This window comes from Petaurus breviceps, unplaced genomic scaffold (genome assembly GCF_028583685.1).
Source record: "Petaurus breviceps papuanus isolate PSGF00001 unplaced genomic scaffold, PetGlider_PUasm1.0 91023, whole genome shotgun sequence".
NCBI lineage: Eukaryota > Metazoa > Chordata > Mammalia > Diprotodontia > Petauridae > Petaurus > Petaurus breviceps.
Genome location: NW_027187398.1, coordinates 6948700 through 6965269, shown reverse-complemented (window position 1 = coordinate 6965269; position 16570 = coordinate 6948700). Strand labels below are relative to the sequence as shown.

The 16570-nt window shown below is 37.7% G+C and overlaps 1 protein-coding gene across 1 annotated transcript in view; it reads left to right on the top strand.

The window, feature by feature from the left end:
* The window catches only part of NUP210L (nucleoporin 210 like), a 118554-nt gene that overhangs the window by 57419 nt on the left and 44565 nt on the right, over positions 1 to 16570 (top strand). The window contains exons 13-20 of the mRNA XM_069078190.1: positions 260 to 458; positions 1048 to 1193; positions 3778 to 3999; positions 4858 to 5031; positions 9359 to 9551; positions 11223 to 11311; positions 11593 to 11697; positions 11994 to 12095. Of these exons, the coding sequence (XP_068934291.1) occupies positions 260 to 458; positions 1048 to 1193; positions 3778 to 3999; positions 4858 to 5031; positions 9359 to 9551; positions 11223 to 11311; positions 11593 to 11697; positions 11994 to 12095 (1230 nt within the window). The remainder of the gene's footprint in view (positions 1 to 259; positions 459 to 1047; positions 1194 to 3777; positions 4000 to 4857; positions 5032 to 9358; positions 9552 to 11222; positions 11312 to 11592; positions 11698 to 11993; positions 12096 to 16570) is intronic.

Below are 16570 nucleotides of genomic sequence, written 5' to 3'. Positions count from 1 at the left end.
AGTAAGGGAAATTTATGAGAAACAGTCACATAATCCTAGCCAGTTTGTGACTGACATCAGCTGAATGGCTATTTCTGTGGTTAGAAGGCTAAAGAAACACAGAGTTGAGTTTTCTAGACTTGGGAATAGAATTGCTTGTTCTTTTTTTAAGTCTGTCCTACTTGCAGATCTTCCTGTTCTAAGAAAATTCATTCTCTTACCTTTCCAAGAGCTTTCTTCGCTTGCTTGGCTTTCATTTCATGACCATTTTTCCTTCCAGGTGTATGTTCTGAAGCTGAACAAAATGAAACTCTTACCCTTTCATGCCGATGTGGAGATTGGCCAAGTTATAGAGATTCCTATTGCCATGTACCACATAAACAAGGAGACTGGGGGTGCCATGGCATTCACAGACTGCTCTCTCTTATCTCTGGATGTAAGCATGGATAAGCAAGGGGTCTTTACTCTTCTCAAAGAAGGTAAGGAAACAAGATTTCTTGTTTGTGTCTTTCCTATAACCAGGAGGTCAGAAAGAAGAAATTACAATGATATTTCTCAATATTCTTTTATAGGTAGGGAAACAGAGATTAAATGACTTATCCAGGGTTTCATGTTGAGCCACTGCACCCAGAACCCAGTTCTTCTATTTCCCTGGCTAATCCTTTTTCCTTTAAGCCACATGTTTATAACTTGTTAACTGGTTAATTTTATTTTTCTTTGCCTTTTGGAGGGGGAAGGTAGGGCAATTGGGGTTTGTGACTTGCCCAAGGTCACATGGCTAGTTTTGTGTTAAGTGACTAAAGGTGGATTTGAACTCAGGTCCTCCTGACTTCAGGGCCAGTGCTCTATTCACTGCGCCACCTGGCCTCCCCGTGGTTAAATATTTTGTTTGTTATCTACACTGACCAGTGTCATAAGTATGACACATCAGATAGTGCTGAGTCAGTGTCTAAGATGAGTTATTTTTAATGTCTATTAAATTATTAATTTTCTTGATTTTCCCAGTCCCTGGACCTATGTATATTCATGCTTATTTACTTCATTCTGATAATGTCTTTTGATCCACAGGTACCCAAAAATCAGGACCAGTGTTCTGTTCTAGTACCCACATAGCAGCCAAGACCTTGGGCCACACCCTAGTGACAGTGAGTGTGATTGTGCATGAAGAATACTTTGAGAGCAGTGCCACATTTGCTGCTTATGAACCACTTAAGGTGAGATGTTCCACCAAGGAAGGGGCCAGAAGTTATTCCCATGGGACACAAAGAGTCTTTACTTTTTGTGTATTCCAGGCTTTCAGATCAGTCATTTCTTTGTCCTATGAATTTCTCACATTTAGATTCCACTTGGAACCACAATTATATCATCAAACATAAGTCAGGGAGTTATTTAAGAGTACCTTTGAAATATACCAGCAATAATTAGCATACATTCTTAGGGAGTTCTTCCTACATGAGAGTGGGAAGTCGATTTTCTTCTGCCTCATGTTCACAGACCTTCTGGGAAATGAGAGTTGGTTCTTTTTTGTTGATGAGCATTGTATTCCATTTTGATAAAACACTGTTGAGAAATGAGATTGCAGAGTCTAGCTTACTTGTTCTATATTTTATTCAAGTCAGAAGTTAAAACTGACAAGTTTGTAAGCCATTGCTTGGTAAGTACTGCCAGATCCTGACTTCATGGAAGTTTGAGAAAGGAAGCAGTTACAAGGAAGAAGCTAACATTGGTGTAATGGTGAAAGAAATGTTAAACTATTAACATTTTTAAAGTGATTTGCCTTGTTATTAAAATATGAATGCTAAATAGACTTCATTACTCCTCTTGCTGCTAGTCCAAGGTGTTTGTCAAAGAGGGTCTATGTATGCCTATATGATACCCACACACTCCTTTGATGCATGAGCAGTGCATATTAAACTCTTTGCCTAATGTGAATTTACTTTGATATATTTGTTCTCACTGTTGTGACATTTCTAGGTTTATTGTATAGTTTTCTATGTGCCCTTCTGTGTTTCCTATTGTAGGTGATAATCTTCGTAGGGAAAGGGGTTATTATGTCTGTTTTATTTACATGTAAAATATCAGCACATTATTATGCCAACTGAAATAAGAATGCTATAAGATGGTTATGATGATCTATATAGAGCCCAGAAACCTTAAGTTTTCATTGTGATTATTTCAAACTTCATTTTGGAACCTGTCCATTATGTGTTTATACAGTAAATTGATATGGTTTATGCTCTTAGAAGAAAGAAAATACCCTTAATGGTAAATATTTTAACCATTTTTTCTTTTCTTGCCCCTGCTTCTTTCAGTTATATGCCTTTTTAGCACAATAGGCAACATACATCTCAGTTCATGCCTCCAAGAAGGCAGGTTTTTTGTTGTTTTTTGTTTGTTTGTTTGTTTTTGCAGAGACAGCATGGTATAGTAGGAAAAACACTAGATTATGAGTCAGAAGATCTGAACTCTGCCAGCTCTGCCCTAGCTACGTGGGCAAATCATTTAACCTTTCTTAGTTTCCTTAGCTATTAAAAATATGGGGATTAGGGGCGGCCAGGTGGCTCAGCGAGTAAGAGCACCGGCTCCAGTGTCAGGATGACCTGGATCAAATCCAGGCTCAGATACTCAGCACCACACCCAGAAATAACTGGCCGTGTAACCTTGAGCAAGTTACTTAACCCTGATTGCTTTAAAAAAAAATTTTTTTTTTAATGGGGATGATAATATCTCCCTTGCCTATATACAGACTTGCTATGAAATTTAAATGAGCAAATAAAATGTGAAAAACATGTTGCTCTAGTTTGAATTACTGCATAAATATAAGATATTGTTATTACTATCTTTTTAGTGGGGGGGAATGGTTGTTCTTTGAAAAGAGATAGCGTATCAAGTAATATCCAGTAGGTTTTTGTTGAGCATTTACTGTGTTCATAGAGCACTGTGCTATGTAGAGTTACGAAGGAAATATGAAATATAGTTCCTGCCCTTGAACTCACAAATCAAGTGGAAGAGATAAGGTTATGTACATTTGATGTGTTTATATCACATGAAATGATTAAGTGCCAAAATGAATGTTAGAGATAATAAGTGTTAAAAATGGTTGTGGGTTAAGTTAAAGGGAATGCCTTCATAAAGAAGATGGAAATTGAGGTAGACCTTGAATGATGGGTAAGACTTGGATAGGCTAGAAAAATGAAAATATGAATTTTAGGCAAGGGGCCCAGTATATGCATAAGGATCTTTTAGGAAAATGTTTTGAGTCCAGTATCATTTCCTATCTCATTTAGATGCTTCATTTTTAACCTTATCTAAAAAATGCTGAAATTTTTTCTAAATTTTCTGAGGGGTGGCTAGGTGGCACAGTGAATAGAGTACTAGCCCTGGAGTCAGGAGGACCTGAGTTCAAATCCGGCCTCACACACTTAATACTTACTAGCCTTGTGACCTTAGGCAAGTTACTTAACCCCAATTGCCCCTCCAAAAAATAAAAAACACAATAAATTTTCTGAAAAGTTATTTTCACTTTCTTCTGGTCCCATTCTTCTGGCCCAAATAGAAAAGGTTCACTAGATACTATGAAAACATATAAGTGAGTAAGGGTCTTATGTTGAAAATCAGCATAAAATAGAGAAAAACCATTTATTAAAATGGGGGAGGGCAGGTAGATGGACTCTTTCCTTGACAGTTGTCCCAAGATAGGAAGGGCAGAAGTTATTTCTCACTCCTCTTGGCCTAGGGACCATGATTGACACCAGCTTTCCCAGCCAGCCATTGGTTAACTCCTTTCCATGTCTTCAGGCTGTGAATCCTGTGGAGGTGGCACTGGTGACCTGGCAGTCCGTGAAGGAGATGGTGTTTGAAGGGGGACCTGGGCCTTGGATTTTGGAGCCTTCACGATTCTTTTTGGAGCTGAGTGTGGAGAATGAATTGAAGATCAGTGTATCACAAGTCCGGCTACCAGCAAAGAGAAAACAGAACCAATATATCTACCGGATACTGTGCCAGGAATTAGGAGAACAAGTAGGAAAATGGTCATTAAGAACAAGCAGTTCGGAAGAACAGCCCTTATTTTATATTTTAGAAGTTCTGTCAAAGGGTTTGGGTTAACTATGATAATAAGGCTGTCCTTTATATACAAAAATGATATTACTGTCCATTATCAATGAAAATATATGCTTTGAGTTACTTTTCTAGTAGTAGTGTTGGATCATTGAGCCATCCACCCTCTCCTACCTTATGTTTAGTGGCAAATATTTGCCACAGAGTTAACTACCCACAGTTAAGGATTCAGTCTGTGACTCTAAAATAGAACATAGTTAACTACTATGCTAGGATCACACCCAACACTTTGGCTTCATTAACATCACGCTCCAACCAGCTGAGCTAAAACAGCTTGAGTCTATAACATCTCTAATTAACTTGACTATATATTCAATGGGTTGATTATCCAGTGTGAAACCCTTTAGCTTCTCCTTTGCTCTCCTCACCTTCTGCAGTTCATTAGTACCTTCACCAGGGAAAGATGAAATACAAATTAATTTTATTCTTTGCAAGTAGCTGTGATAAAAGTTTTAGTAGAGGGAAGATTTGGCAAAACATACATATATTTTATATGTAATATATATATATATTATGTTATATTTTACATATGTTTTTAAAATTCTCTATCAATTAATAATGTTCCTACCTCCTATTAGTGCAGACATTTGAGAGCTATAACATTTCCAAAGGATTTGTCTGTATATAATGTCTAAATGGCAATTAATTCCTCTGATTAAGCTGATATTTGAGTTATTTATACTGTTTTCTATCTGGTGTGTATCTGGCATGAAATGCTTCCCTATTATAACTAACCATCTTTTTGTATTGATATCAAAGGTGCTGACATTCCGCATTGGAAATCATCCAGGTGTCCTGAACCCCAGCCCTGCTGTGGAGAGGGTACAAGTACGTTTCATTTGTGCCCACCCTGCCAGCATGTCTGTAACTCCAGTATATAGAGTGCCTACAGGTGCCCAGCCATGCCCACTGCCACAGCACAACAAACAACTGGTGAGTCCAGATTATGTTTAAGTCTAACTCAGTACTGCTATCCTTTAGTATATATGGGTTAACAGTTCCAAGATGTAGGTTTCATTTTATTTCAACTTTGAAAACTATGTCACAATTGAAATTAAGGTAAATTGAGACACATCTTCAATTTATTGGTAAGGCTAGCAGTTACCAATAAAAGGGATCTTTAGCTCCTCAGCAAACCAAAAACCCCGAATGAGGGCAGACAGATCATCTTTATAGATAAAAGCAGGACCATCCAAAAACTAGAGGGCAGCATAGGTGGGGAAAACAATATGGTTGGTTACAAAGTCAGAAGCATTATAGATGAGGGGGCCAGTATGATCGTTTGGAAATTTGGAATGCTGGGTTAGCAACAACCCCTCCTTCCATCTTGTCACTGTCACAAGCTCATTGGTGATATGCACTTGCCTGGCTAGTTAGTGTCACAATGGTAAGAGACCAGACTTTCTTGAAGAACAGCATAGATGTTGCAGAGATGACAGACTCCTGACATCCACCTACATCCTTCAAGGATAGCAGATTTCTTTAACACAAGAATAGAACAGTGATTAGCAGGAAAACTGAACTTCTATACTTAACTCAGAAATGAAAGTTAAACTTATGAACTTGTGAACTTAACTCAAAGACCTAAGACCTAACTCAAAGACCAAAGGCAATAAACAAAATGTTGGCAGTGATACAGAATCAGTTACCGAATGGAGACAATATCAATTTGATTTTCTCAACAAGGAGTTTATATACTGCTCATTATATTATCTAACAATTATAGAATTTGCCATACCAAGCAACATGTGTGTTTCTACTCTATCATTGCACAGTCATCTAACTTTTGATTATACAAGTGGGTTTGGAATCTGATGCCAATCTCCCCTCAATTTAGTTGATAGAGTGTAGTTATACCTGATAAGGTTATAAGTGTGAGTGAATAGAGATGTGAATATCACTCTGATTGAGTCTTATAGGGACCATTAGAATTGTCTAAACAAATTAGCAGAACCCCTGAAGAATTTAAATATCTATACCCTAGAAGAATTTCAGCATATGGAGAGTGGAAAAGATTGTGAGACAGAAGCTGCTTGTGGAGTGAGATTCCCCACCCACTCTCTCCCACCAACCTTTGCATGGAGGAAGAAGAGATTGCTTTTTCTTCCTACTTTCTGTCAGTCACAGCATGTAGAAGCAAAGCAGAGAGTCCTATAGTTCAAGAGAAAATTCAAACTACAGGGCCTTTATACCAAAGAGATTTAAAAAAAAAAAAAAAGGAAAAAGCCATATATACAAAATATATTTTGTACTGGGGGAAAAAAAATGGAAACTAAGGGAGTACCTATCAACTGGGAAGTAGCTTAAACAATTATGGTACATATTGTGCTGTAAGAAATGACAAAAGGGATAGTTTCAGGAAAACATTCTACATGAACTGATGTAGAATGAAGAGAGGAGAAATCAGAGAACACTTTATACAATAACAACATTGCAAAAACAGTTTTGAAAGACTTAAGATCTCTAATCAACACAATGCCCAAATGTAATTCCAGAGGATCAGTGATGAAGCTTTCTATCTACCATCTGAAAGGTGAAGTGATAGACTCAAAATTACACAAAATAAAATATACGTTTTTGGACATAGACAATGTAGGTATTTGTTTTGCTTGATTATACATATTTATTACAACGATTTTGTTTTTCTTTTCCTTCACAAAAGGAGGGTGTGGTAGATGGGAAGATGAAAAAAATAAATGCTTATTAATTGGATAAAAATTTAATTTAAGAGAAAACTCAAGGCATAATTGAGGAAACAGAGACAAATTCCAGAGAGGCATGGCTACAAAGAGACCATTACTTGAGGGAGGAAGCAACTTTTAGGAATTCTCTACTGCTAGCAGTAGAGAAGCAAGCCAGCTGTGGAAAAGAATAGACCCTATTCACTGTACCACGTAGCCTCTCCTGGCTAATTCTGTATGTTAAAAATTTATATAACAATAACATTGTAAAAATAAACAACTTTAAAATACTTAAGAACTCTGATCATTGTAATAACTAACATGATTCCAGAAAACTCATGATGAACACTACCCATCTATTGACAGAGATATGATGGACTAAATAGGCAGAGACACATTTTCAGATGTCTTGTATGGTAATTGTTTTGCTTCACTATGCATATTTGTTAAAAGGTTTTGTTTTTCTTCTTTACCCCCCCCAACCCTGGGAAAAGAGGGAGGTGGAATGGAGAGAAAATACATGTTTATTAACTGAAAAAAGCAGACATTTTAATTCTGTACTTTAAAGGGCACAAAAAAATAAGGTGCATAAAATATTGCATGCTGAGAATTAATAAATGAGTATTTATTAAGTGCTTACTATGTACCAGGCATTATGCTAACCATGAAGATATAAAAAGTGAGAAGTCGCTGCTCTCAAGGAGCTTATATTATAATGGAGAAAAAAACATATATAAGAGAGTGATGGAAGGAAGAGAATTTTGGTCTGGGAAGTCATACATGATGAGTTGATCCAAAGGGCATTCATTTGACATCCTCTAGAAGCAGTGGTAGTGTTTGATTTGATTACTCTGCATAGAACAAGAGATGGAAGGGGCAAAGGAGTGGGCTGTATACATGCACAGTAGCAAGACTGACAGCAAAATTGCCTATTTGGAGTATGAAGTGTTATGTCTGGTCTGAGGCTGACTGGGTATAGTGGGCTAGGTAAGTTTGTATTCACTCAGTGAGTCACTCACCAATCAAGATGGCTCAGTCTCAGGGCAGGAGTTCCAAAGCCAAACAGATTAACTTCCTGTAATGGGAATGCAAATTTGGAAGATCTTCCCTGCCCCTAGGCTAAAATGCACCTGAAGCCTGGGGAGTGAGGCTTGTTTTTCAGTAGATACTTCTTGATTGGCCAGTGAGTCAATAAGGTTGTTACATTCTCTGAGCCAGGAGAAGGCTATATAAGCCCTGATGTGTAGCTTTGTTTTGGGACTCACTTTGAGAAGTGTTCTGTGATTTGATCTGAATTCTGGGAAGCTGTTGTTGAGAGTCCCCCGGCTTTGAAAAACCCAGATTTGGAAACCCAGATGTTGACTGGGTGTGGATGTAATGGTTGGACAGTTTGGAAAGCTGTCTACTTGATCTGTTAATGTCTTGATAATTCTGTCTGTATATTTTGAAGTTTGGGGTGCTGACCTTTTTCCCCTGAACAAGGTAAACGATATATGTCTGACTGATTAAAGTAAGCTTGTTTAACCCATTTTGAGTTGCTTTCCTTTAACAAAGCAGATCCAAGAACCTGTGTGAGCAGGCACCCTGGAGACACTGGGGTGCTTGCCGCTACCCTTCCCTAGAGACTGGAAAATTATGAAGGTCCCATGTATTGGTCCAGAAGAGGAAAAGCAGGAGGCAGGGCTGATGGTGGCAGGGGAGTCCATCATTCGTGCAGAACCAAAATGAAAGATTTTTGTTACGTAATCTGCAGTGCACTTTGGAAAGCAAAATTATGATACATGAATGTATCATTGGAATGGAACAGTTCTGTGCTATAAGAAATAATGAATCTGATTAATTCCAAGAAGCATGCGAAGACTTATTCAGCTTAAATAGTGAAGTAATCAGAGCCAGGAAAATAATATATACAATGACTGCAACTATATGTAAATGGAAAGAAAAGAAATTAAACTGAACATTGTGTCATTAATTATAATAACAAGACTTGACCCTGGAGAATGCATCTTCTTCCCCTCTTTGCAGATGTGGAGGACTAGGATTATGAAGTATGGAATATTACACGTATGCTTTCAAACACAATGTTTTGGTTGATTTTGCTAAACTGCTTTTTTTTTCTTTTTGATGCTTTGTGTTAAGGGATGACCCATTAGGGAAAGAGAAAAGGAGGAATATGTTAGGAAATTAGAGTAATAGAAAAATAAAAACTATCAGGAAATAGAAGATGTTTTTAAAGTATAGGGGAGCTAGGTGGTGCAGTGAATAGAGCACCAGCCCTGGAGTCAGGAGGACCTATGTTCAAATCCAGCCTCAGATACTCAACATTTACTAGCCATGTGACCTTAGGCAAGTCACTTAACCCCAATTGCCCTGCCTTCACCCCTGCAAAAAGGCAACAAATAAATAAGTAAATAAAGTATAGTGATACAGTGGTCAGTCCCATCTCTCTCAGATACCTGAGTATCTAGAGAGATTATTAATATAATGATTTAACTTTAACAAAGTGACCAGAGTATAAAATAATTTATTAAAAATTTGGTTCCTACCATAACACCAGGGACTGTTGTGTTTGAACTCAGATTCCTGTGTCAAGCCTGAGGAACACTATCCTTGAACTGGCAGTGTTTGACCAGCACCGAAGAAAATTTGATAACTTCAGCTCCCTAATGTTGGAATGGAAATCCTCCAATGAAACCCTTGCATACTTTGAGGATTACAAACTAATGCTGATGGTCGCCAAGGATGATGGAAGTGGACAAACCAGACTACATGGTAATTTTTATTAATACTATATGATTATAATAGTGTTTTCTATGTCTTTTTTCATTTAATTCTCACAACCCCATGGAGTAGGTAAGTGTAAATATTGTAATTTTACATTTACCTTTCTGAAACTCAGAGAGGTTAGATGACTTTGCAAGTAAGTGGAAGAACTGGAACTCACATTCAATTCTTCCCATTCTAAATGCAAAAAATTCTCCTTCCTGTGGGAATTTACAGGGTGTTCCAACATACCTGCCATGTCTTTGTACCTTTAGAAAGAGATTTCATTCCAACCAAAGCGTTATCTCTTTTGTTGTCTTTGAATTTAAAAATCCTACCTCCTTGTACAAAGGATACAAGTTATTTCATTTCTAACATTGTATTTCTTGTGAAAATGAAATTGAATCAGTCATAATAAATGTTTATTGAATTGAATTTACAAGTATTGATTGAATGCCTATTCTAGGCCTGATGGAGAATATAAAAAAAGACATTAGACAACGTTCTTGCTCACAAAGAGCTTTTGATTTAATAGCAGGGATAAGACATATACTTAAGGAATCATTTAAAAACAGGACAATACAAGTTGCCTTGTATTCAGGGTTCCCATAGTCTGGCTCCACCTTTACTTTCCAGCCTCATTCTATCTACCATATTCTCTAGTCAAACTGCTCAACACTCCATTTCTTCCTCTACCCCTTTACTCTGCTTATACTACTTTCTACCCGTCTTCACACTTACTGACTCTAAAGCACAACTTAAATGCCACCTCTTCCATGAAATTTTCCTTGAGCCTGCCCAGTTGGTAATGACATCCCCACTTTGTACCCCATATAACACTTTTTTTTTGCTATTTAACTGTTATATTATGTATTATAGATTTATTCAAGAGGGTAAACTCCATGAGGGCAGACAGTTTTCTCTAAATTTTGTAACTTCTTAGTGACTAGCACCTTATAGGCACTTAAATGTTGTTATTAAATATTTTGAATCGTGTGGTACAAATAATTAAAATGGAACAGTCTAATAAAGTTAATGATATGATTGGGAGAATAAGTACAAAAGAAGTTAGAGAATTGGTAGAGGCTATAGTCATCTGGGAAAAGATTCCTGGAGGAAGTGTGCTTTTAGTTAGACTTTGAAGGATGGGTAGGCTACAGATAGAGAGATGAAGTGGGACTAGAGGTTCTAAAGGAATCTTTGCAAATGCCTCCCTGAGAATAGTATAGTGGAAAGCCAGAAGGGAAGTTGGTCTAACTTGAATAGAAGGGTTGTTATTGTGGAGTAAAAGAAGAGGTTGCTTAGAGTACTAAAGTAGCTCCAAATTTTGTAAGATGATGAATACTAGTTTAAAGAGTTTGGGTGGAATGATCATTAGATGATCATTCTGTGACATCTATGAGAGATTCAGTGGGGAATAGGTGATCATAGTTTTTGTGTAGGGAAGTGAAATGATGAAAAGTACTGTTTTAGGAAGTTTGTTTTGGCAACCTTAAGCATCATGAATTGGAGAACAGGGATATCTCGAGGAAATAGCCATTTGTTTTTCTTTCCAACAAATTCTTGTACAGAAACAATATCATTTATTTAATCTTTGAAAAAATCAGCAGAATTGTCTTCCTCCTAACCTTTCTTCATTATTCAGTGTGTTTTTTATGGAGTTATTTGTTGTGTTTCCAGGGCATAATATCCTGAAAGTAAACCGGCTCAAAGGGACGGTACTTATTGGAGTTGATTTTGTGGGCTATTCAGCAAAACATAGCCCAAAAGTAAGTAAGAATGAGAGAAAGATTTCTTAACACTTCTAAATGGAGTTTATTAAACTCCCTCATTATCAGGATCAGAAAATATAGATTAAATAAGTTTGATGATTGAGGGGAGTATTCAAGGACTGTTTCCCAACCAAAGTAAACTATCCAACAACTTCGTCCCTGTATTTTTAGCACCTATAAGGGTTAACTTCTCTGACTTGGCAGTGGGGGAGGTAGGTAGAGGAAGTTAAAAGGAGACATTTATTTTTAATTTTCTGTGGTTCTTATTACATTTTTAGGAACTCTCCAACTTGCCCAGGTCTGCTGCTGTGGAATTGCTCCTGGTGGAGGATGTGACTGTGATGCCTGAAAATGCCATAATATATAATCACCCTGATGTGAAAGTAAGAGCTGCCCAGTTGTAACTAACTTGAATCATGTTGGAGAGGAAAGTAGTACAGAACTGTTCTTAAATCTAAAATCTTGATAATTTATTAGCATAGCTTCTAAAGTAGTAACACCAAAACATCAATAAAACATTTGGTATATCGAAAATAATTTAATTTTAAAAAAATGATTGTGGTAATCATCTTCTCTCTGAAGTAACATGACCCTAATTAGTTTAGCCATATCCTCTTTAGAATGACATATGGATTTTTTTCCCCTGTTAACATCTTATAAATTGACTTTTTTCCTGTAGGAAATATTTAGTCTTGTGGAGGGATCTGGTTATTTTTTGGTCAATAGCAGTGAACAAGACATTGTCACTATCACCTACATGGAAGCTGAAAGTTCTATTCAGGTAAGTGAGTCTGAGACACACTCCAGGCTTTTTTCATGTCATTCTCAAGCTTGTCCTCCAGAAAAATTTGGGGCAAATTTCATGGTGTTTTGTCTGCTTCTTCCAAAATATTATTTCTAGCTAATTGGAATTCTTTTTTAGCTTTTTTAAAATTTTCTTTTATTATGAATTTGAGAAACATCAGCCAATAACTAACTTTTCTATGCACAAAGAACAGAAAAATAGGATTGTATATTAAGACATGAATTTCTACTGTGTTCATTGATACTTTCTTCTATTACTGTCACTATTCCTATATAACTTCCCCATGCTCACACAAAAAAAAATAATAAAATCTTCCTTTGTAATAAGTATAAACTGAAAAATAAAAAGGAGAGAAGAATAAACTAAAAATAAAAAAGAAATAAAATTTAAAAATAAGTAAGTATAGTCAAGCAAAACAAACTCACAATTGTCCATTTCTGGAAATAAATATTTGAAAGTATGTGTGTAACTACAATCCATTATCCCCTCTCTTCCAAGAGATAGGAAACATTCTTCATCCTCGGTCTTCTGGAGTCATTGATTTGGTTCAGAGTTCTTAGGTGTTTCAGAGTTGTTTGCCTTTATAACATTATTGTATTCTGGTTCTGCTCACTTTGCATCAGTTCATACATATCGTATGAGGTTCATCAGAATTTATCCCTCTCATCATTTTTCATGAAGCAATGATACTCATTTTGTTCCATATACCATAATTTGTTCAGCCATTCCCCAGTTTATAGACATTCACTTTGTTTCCAGTTAATTATTACAACAAGAAGAGATGCTATAAATATTTTTGGACATATAGGTTTTTTCCTTCTGTCTTTGATCTTTGGAGATAGGCACCTTGTAATATTGAAGGTCAAAGGGTTTATACAGTTTAGTGACTTTCTGGGCATAGTTCCAAATTGCTATCCACAGTAGTTAGACCAGTTCACAGCTCCAGCAGCAGTGCACTACTAGCATACTTGTTTTCCCACAGCCCCTGTAAGAGCTATCATTTTCTTTTTTGGCATCTTTACCAGGTTGATGGGTATATTGTGGAAATTCAGAATTTTAATTTCCATTTCTCTTATTAGTGATTTGGAGTATTTTTTTTTTTTTTTCACAAAACTGTTGAAAGTTTGAATTTTCTCTTTTGAGAAATTCAGGGCTGCTAGGTGGCGCAGTCAATAGAACACTGGCCCTGGAGTTTAACCTCAGACATTTAACACTTACTAGCCATGTGACCTTGGGCAAGTTACTTAACCCCAATTGCCCTACCTTCCCCCTTTTAGAGAGAGAGAGAGAGAGAGAGAGAGAGAGAGAGATAGAGATTGAGAGAGAGGGAGAAGGGATTGCCTATTCATATCCTTTGGCCACTCTAATTGGACAAAGATTTGAATCTATTTAACTCAATAAATAGTTAAGTGCCTATTATATCCTAGACACTGGGGATTCAAAAACAAAAATAGTCCTATTCTCAAGGAGTTTACCTTCTGTTGAGCTGATACAACATATACATAAGATAAATACAGGTGGTTTGAGGAAAGGGGAAGTGCTCACTGGAGGAAGATAAGGAAAGGAAAGGCTTCTCCTTCCTGTAGGAGGTAGCACCTAAGCTGAACTTGGAAGGAAGTGAAGGACTCTAAGAGGTGGTGGTGAAGGGGAGTGGCATGCCAGTCTTGGGGAACGGGCATAGAAAGACTAAGATATAAAAGATGGAACACCAAGTTCAGGGAATATTTAGTATACTACTTTGGTTGGAATGTAGGTTGCATAAAGGGAAATGATATGAAATACATCTGGAAAGGCAGCTAGAGCCAGATTGTGGGGAGTTACAAAAACTAGATTGAGAAACTTGTATTTTATCCTGGAGGCAAAAGGGAGTTTCTGAATATTTTTGATCAGTTATCTCTCTTAGTTATCTCTCTGTCTTAGGAAGATTATGTTAACAGTTGTGTGAAGGATGAACTGGAAACAGGGAGACCAATTTAGGAGGCTGTTGCAGTCCTTCAGCTGAGAATTGATGAGAACCTGAGGGGGGTGGCCATGTGAGTGGAGGTAAGGGAAGAATTATTGTGGAACCAGGAGTGAAAAGATTTGGCAACTGATTGCATTTGGGGATGGGGCAGAGAGGGTTGAAAGGAAAGGGAAGAGTGTCAAACCTAAGATTATGAACTGGATGATTGGAATGATATATATGAATTCAGAAGAAATAGGAGAGTGTAAGAAAGGATAGTTTAACAGAAAAATTCTAAGTTTGAAATGACAATAGTACATACTGGAGAAGTTGTAACAGGTGATGAGGTACTGAATGAGGGGAGAGTTTAAGGTTAGATACATAGATTTGGGAAGCATCTACTCAAAAATACATAAGGATAACCCATAGAAACAGATGAGGTCACCAAAAGAGAGAAGATATTTCTGAATTGAGCATTGAGAAAACTTACTAGTGTTGGGAAGGGAGGAGAAAGGAGAAGAATGTTGAACAATAGGAGATTGAAAAGGAATAATTAGAACAGGAAATGAATGAATCCGAGAGAAGGGATTGTTGATAGTGACACTGGTCTGGGAGATAAGAACTAAGAAAAGGCCATTGGTTAAGACATATTATGGTAAAAAATGATATGGGTGATATCTTTTGATTGGTAAATTGTATTTAAGTGAGGCAGAGTTGCACTAAGTCATTCATGGACCTCACTCCTCCAAAGTCATCACAGTGGCAGGACGGATTCAAGATGACTGGTGATGGCTTGAGATGCAGTGGATGACCTTGGCATCTTCAATGTCTAACCAAACTCTAAGCACCCCACAGCACCTGCTTCAGCTGCCTTCATGGCCATTGGAACAAATTGTTCTCATCCACCCATTCCACTAGAGAAAGTCTTCACACACACCCCTAACTCACCAGTGGGTTTGAGACCCCTTGGTTACACCCTCTACCTGGTTTAGCCCATCTGCCAAAACGATTTACCGAGATGTGGCTACAGCTTCTTGGAGCACAGATGAGAGGTGGGTAGAACAGGTAGACATCAAAGGTGGATGAGCGGGGCGGCCAGGTAGCACAGCGAGTAAGAGTACCGGCTCCAGTGTTGAGATAGACCTGGAGATCGAATCTGGGCTCAGACACTTATCACCCACCCAGAAACACCTGGCCGTGTAACCTTGAGCAAGTTACTTAACCCCCAATTGCTTAGGGGCGGCCAGCTGGCTCAGCGAGTAAGAGCACCCGCTCCAGTGTTGGGACGACATGGAGATCAAATCCCGGGCTCAGACACTTAGCACCACACCCAGAAATAACTGGCCGTGTAACCTTGAGCAAGTTACTTAACCCTGATTGCTTTAAAAAAAAAAAAAAAAAAGGTGTATGAGCAGCCCTAAAAAGGGCTGTTACCCTGGGCAAGTCACTTAACTCTGTTTGCCTCAATTCCTCATCTGTAAGATGAGCTAGAAAAGGAAATGGCAAGCCACTCCAGTATGTTTGCCAAGAAAACCCCAAATGGGGTCACCAGAAGTCAGACACTAATGAAATGACTGAACAATTGTCTACTGAACAATTGTCTTTTTTTTTTTGAGATGTATTTTTGTTTACTTTATTGCTCTTGCCTTATTTTTGGCAGCATGGATAGAAAATTCCATTCTTTTTTCTGTAAAATTTTTCTCCCCTTTCCAGAAATTTTTGTTCTCAATCCATTCATATTGGTCTAGATAAAGTTTTAGTCCATTTCCCCATTAATTTCTTTTTTTCTTTTTTTTTTTACTATTTTTTAATGCTTTATTAACTTCTGATTTACATCATTTGTTCCCACCAGATTTTGAATTACAAATTTTCTCCCCATTTTTCCCCTACCCACTGCCCCAAAATAGCAGTCCCACAGGCTATCCCCTCCTCCAATCTGCTCTCTCCCATATTTTCTCCCATACCCCTTTCCTTCCTTGTCACCCACCCTTACTGGGAAGATAAGCAGTTCAGTATAGGTTATACATGTGTGGCTGATGCAAAACATTAACATAGTAGATATATTGTAAAAGACTGACTATATTTCTCTCCCTCCTATCCCACCTCCTACTTGTTCTATTCTCTACTTTGATCCCCTCCCTTTTCAAAAGTGGGTGCTTCCAACTTCTCTCCCCACCAGCCTGCCCTCCTTCCATCATTCCCCCTCTCATCCCCTTCCCCCCCTACTCTCCTGGAGGGTGAGATACCCTATTTAGTGTGTATTTCACTCCCTCCTCAAGCCAAATTCAATGGGAATAAGGTTGACCTATTCCCTTTTGCCTTCCTGTTCTTCCCCTCCATTGTAACCATTTTCCCTTGCCTCTTCTGTATGAGATAGTTTGCCCCAATCTGTCTCTCCCCATCTCCTCTCATTATATTCCTCTCACCTCTTAATTTCACCTTTTAAGTATCATCCCTTCCTGTTAAATTGGTCCCATGCCATCTATCTATGTATACCTGTAAACATATA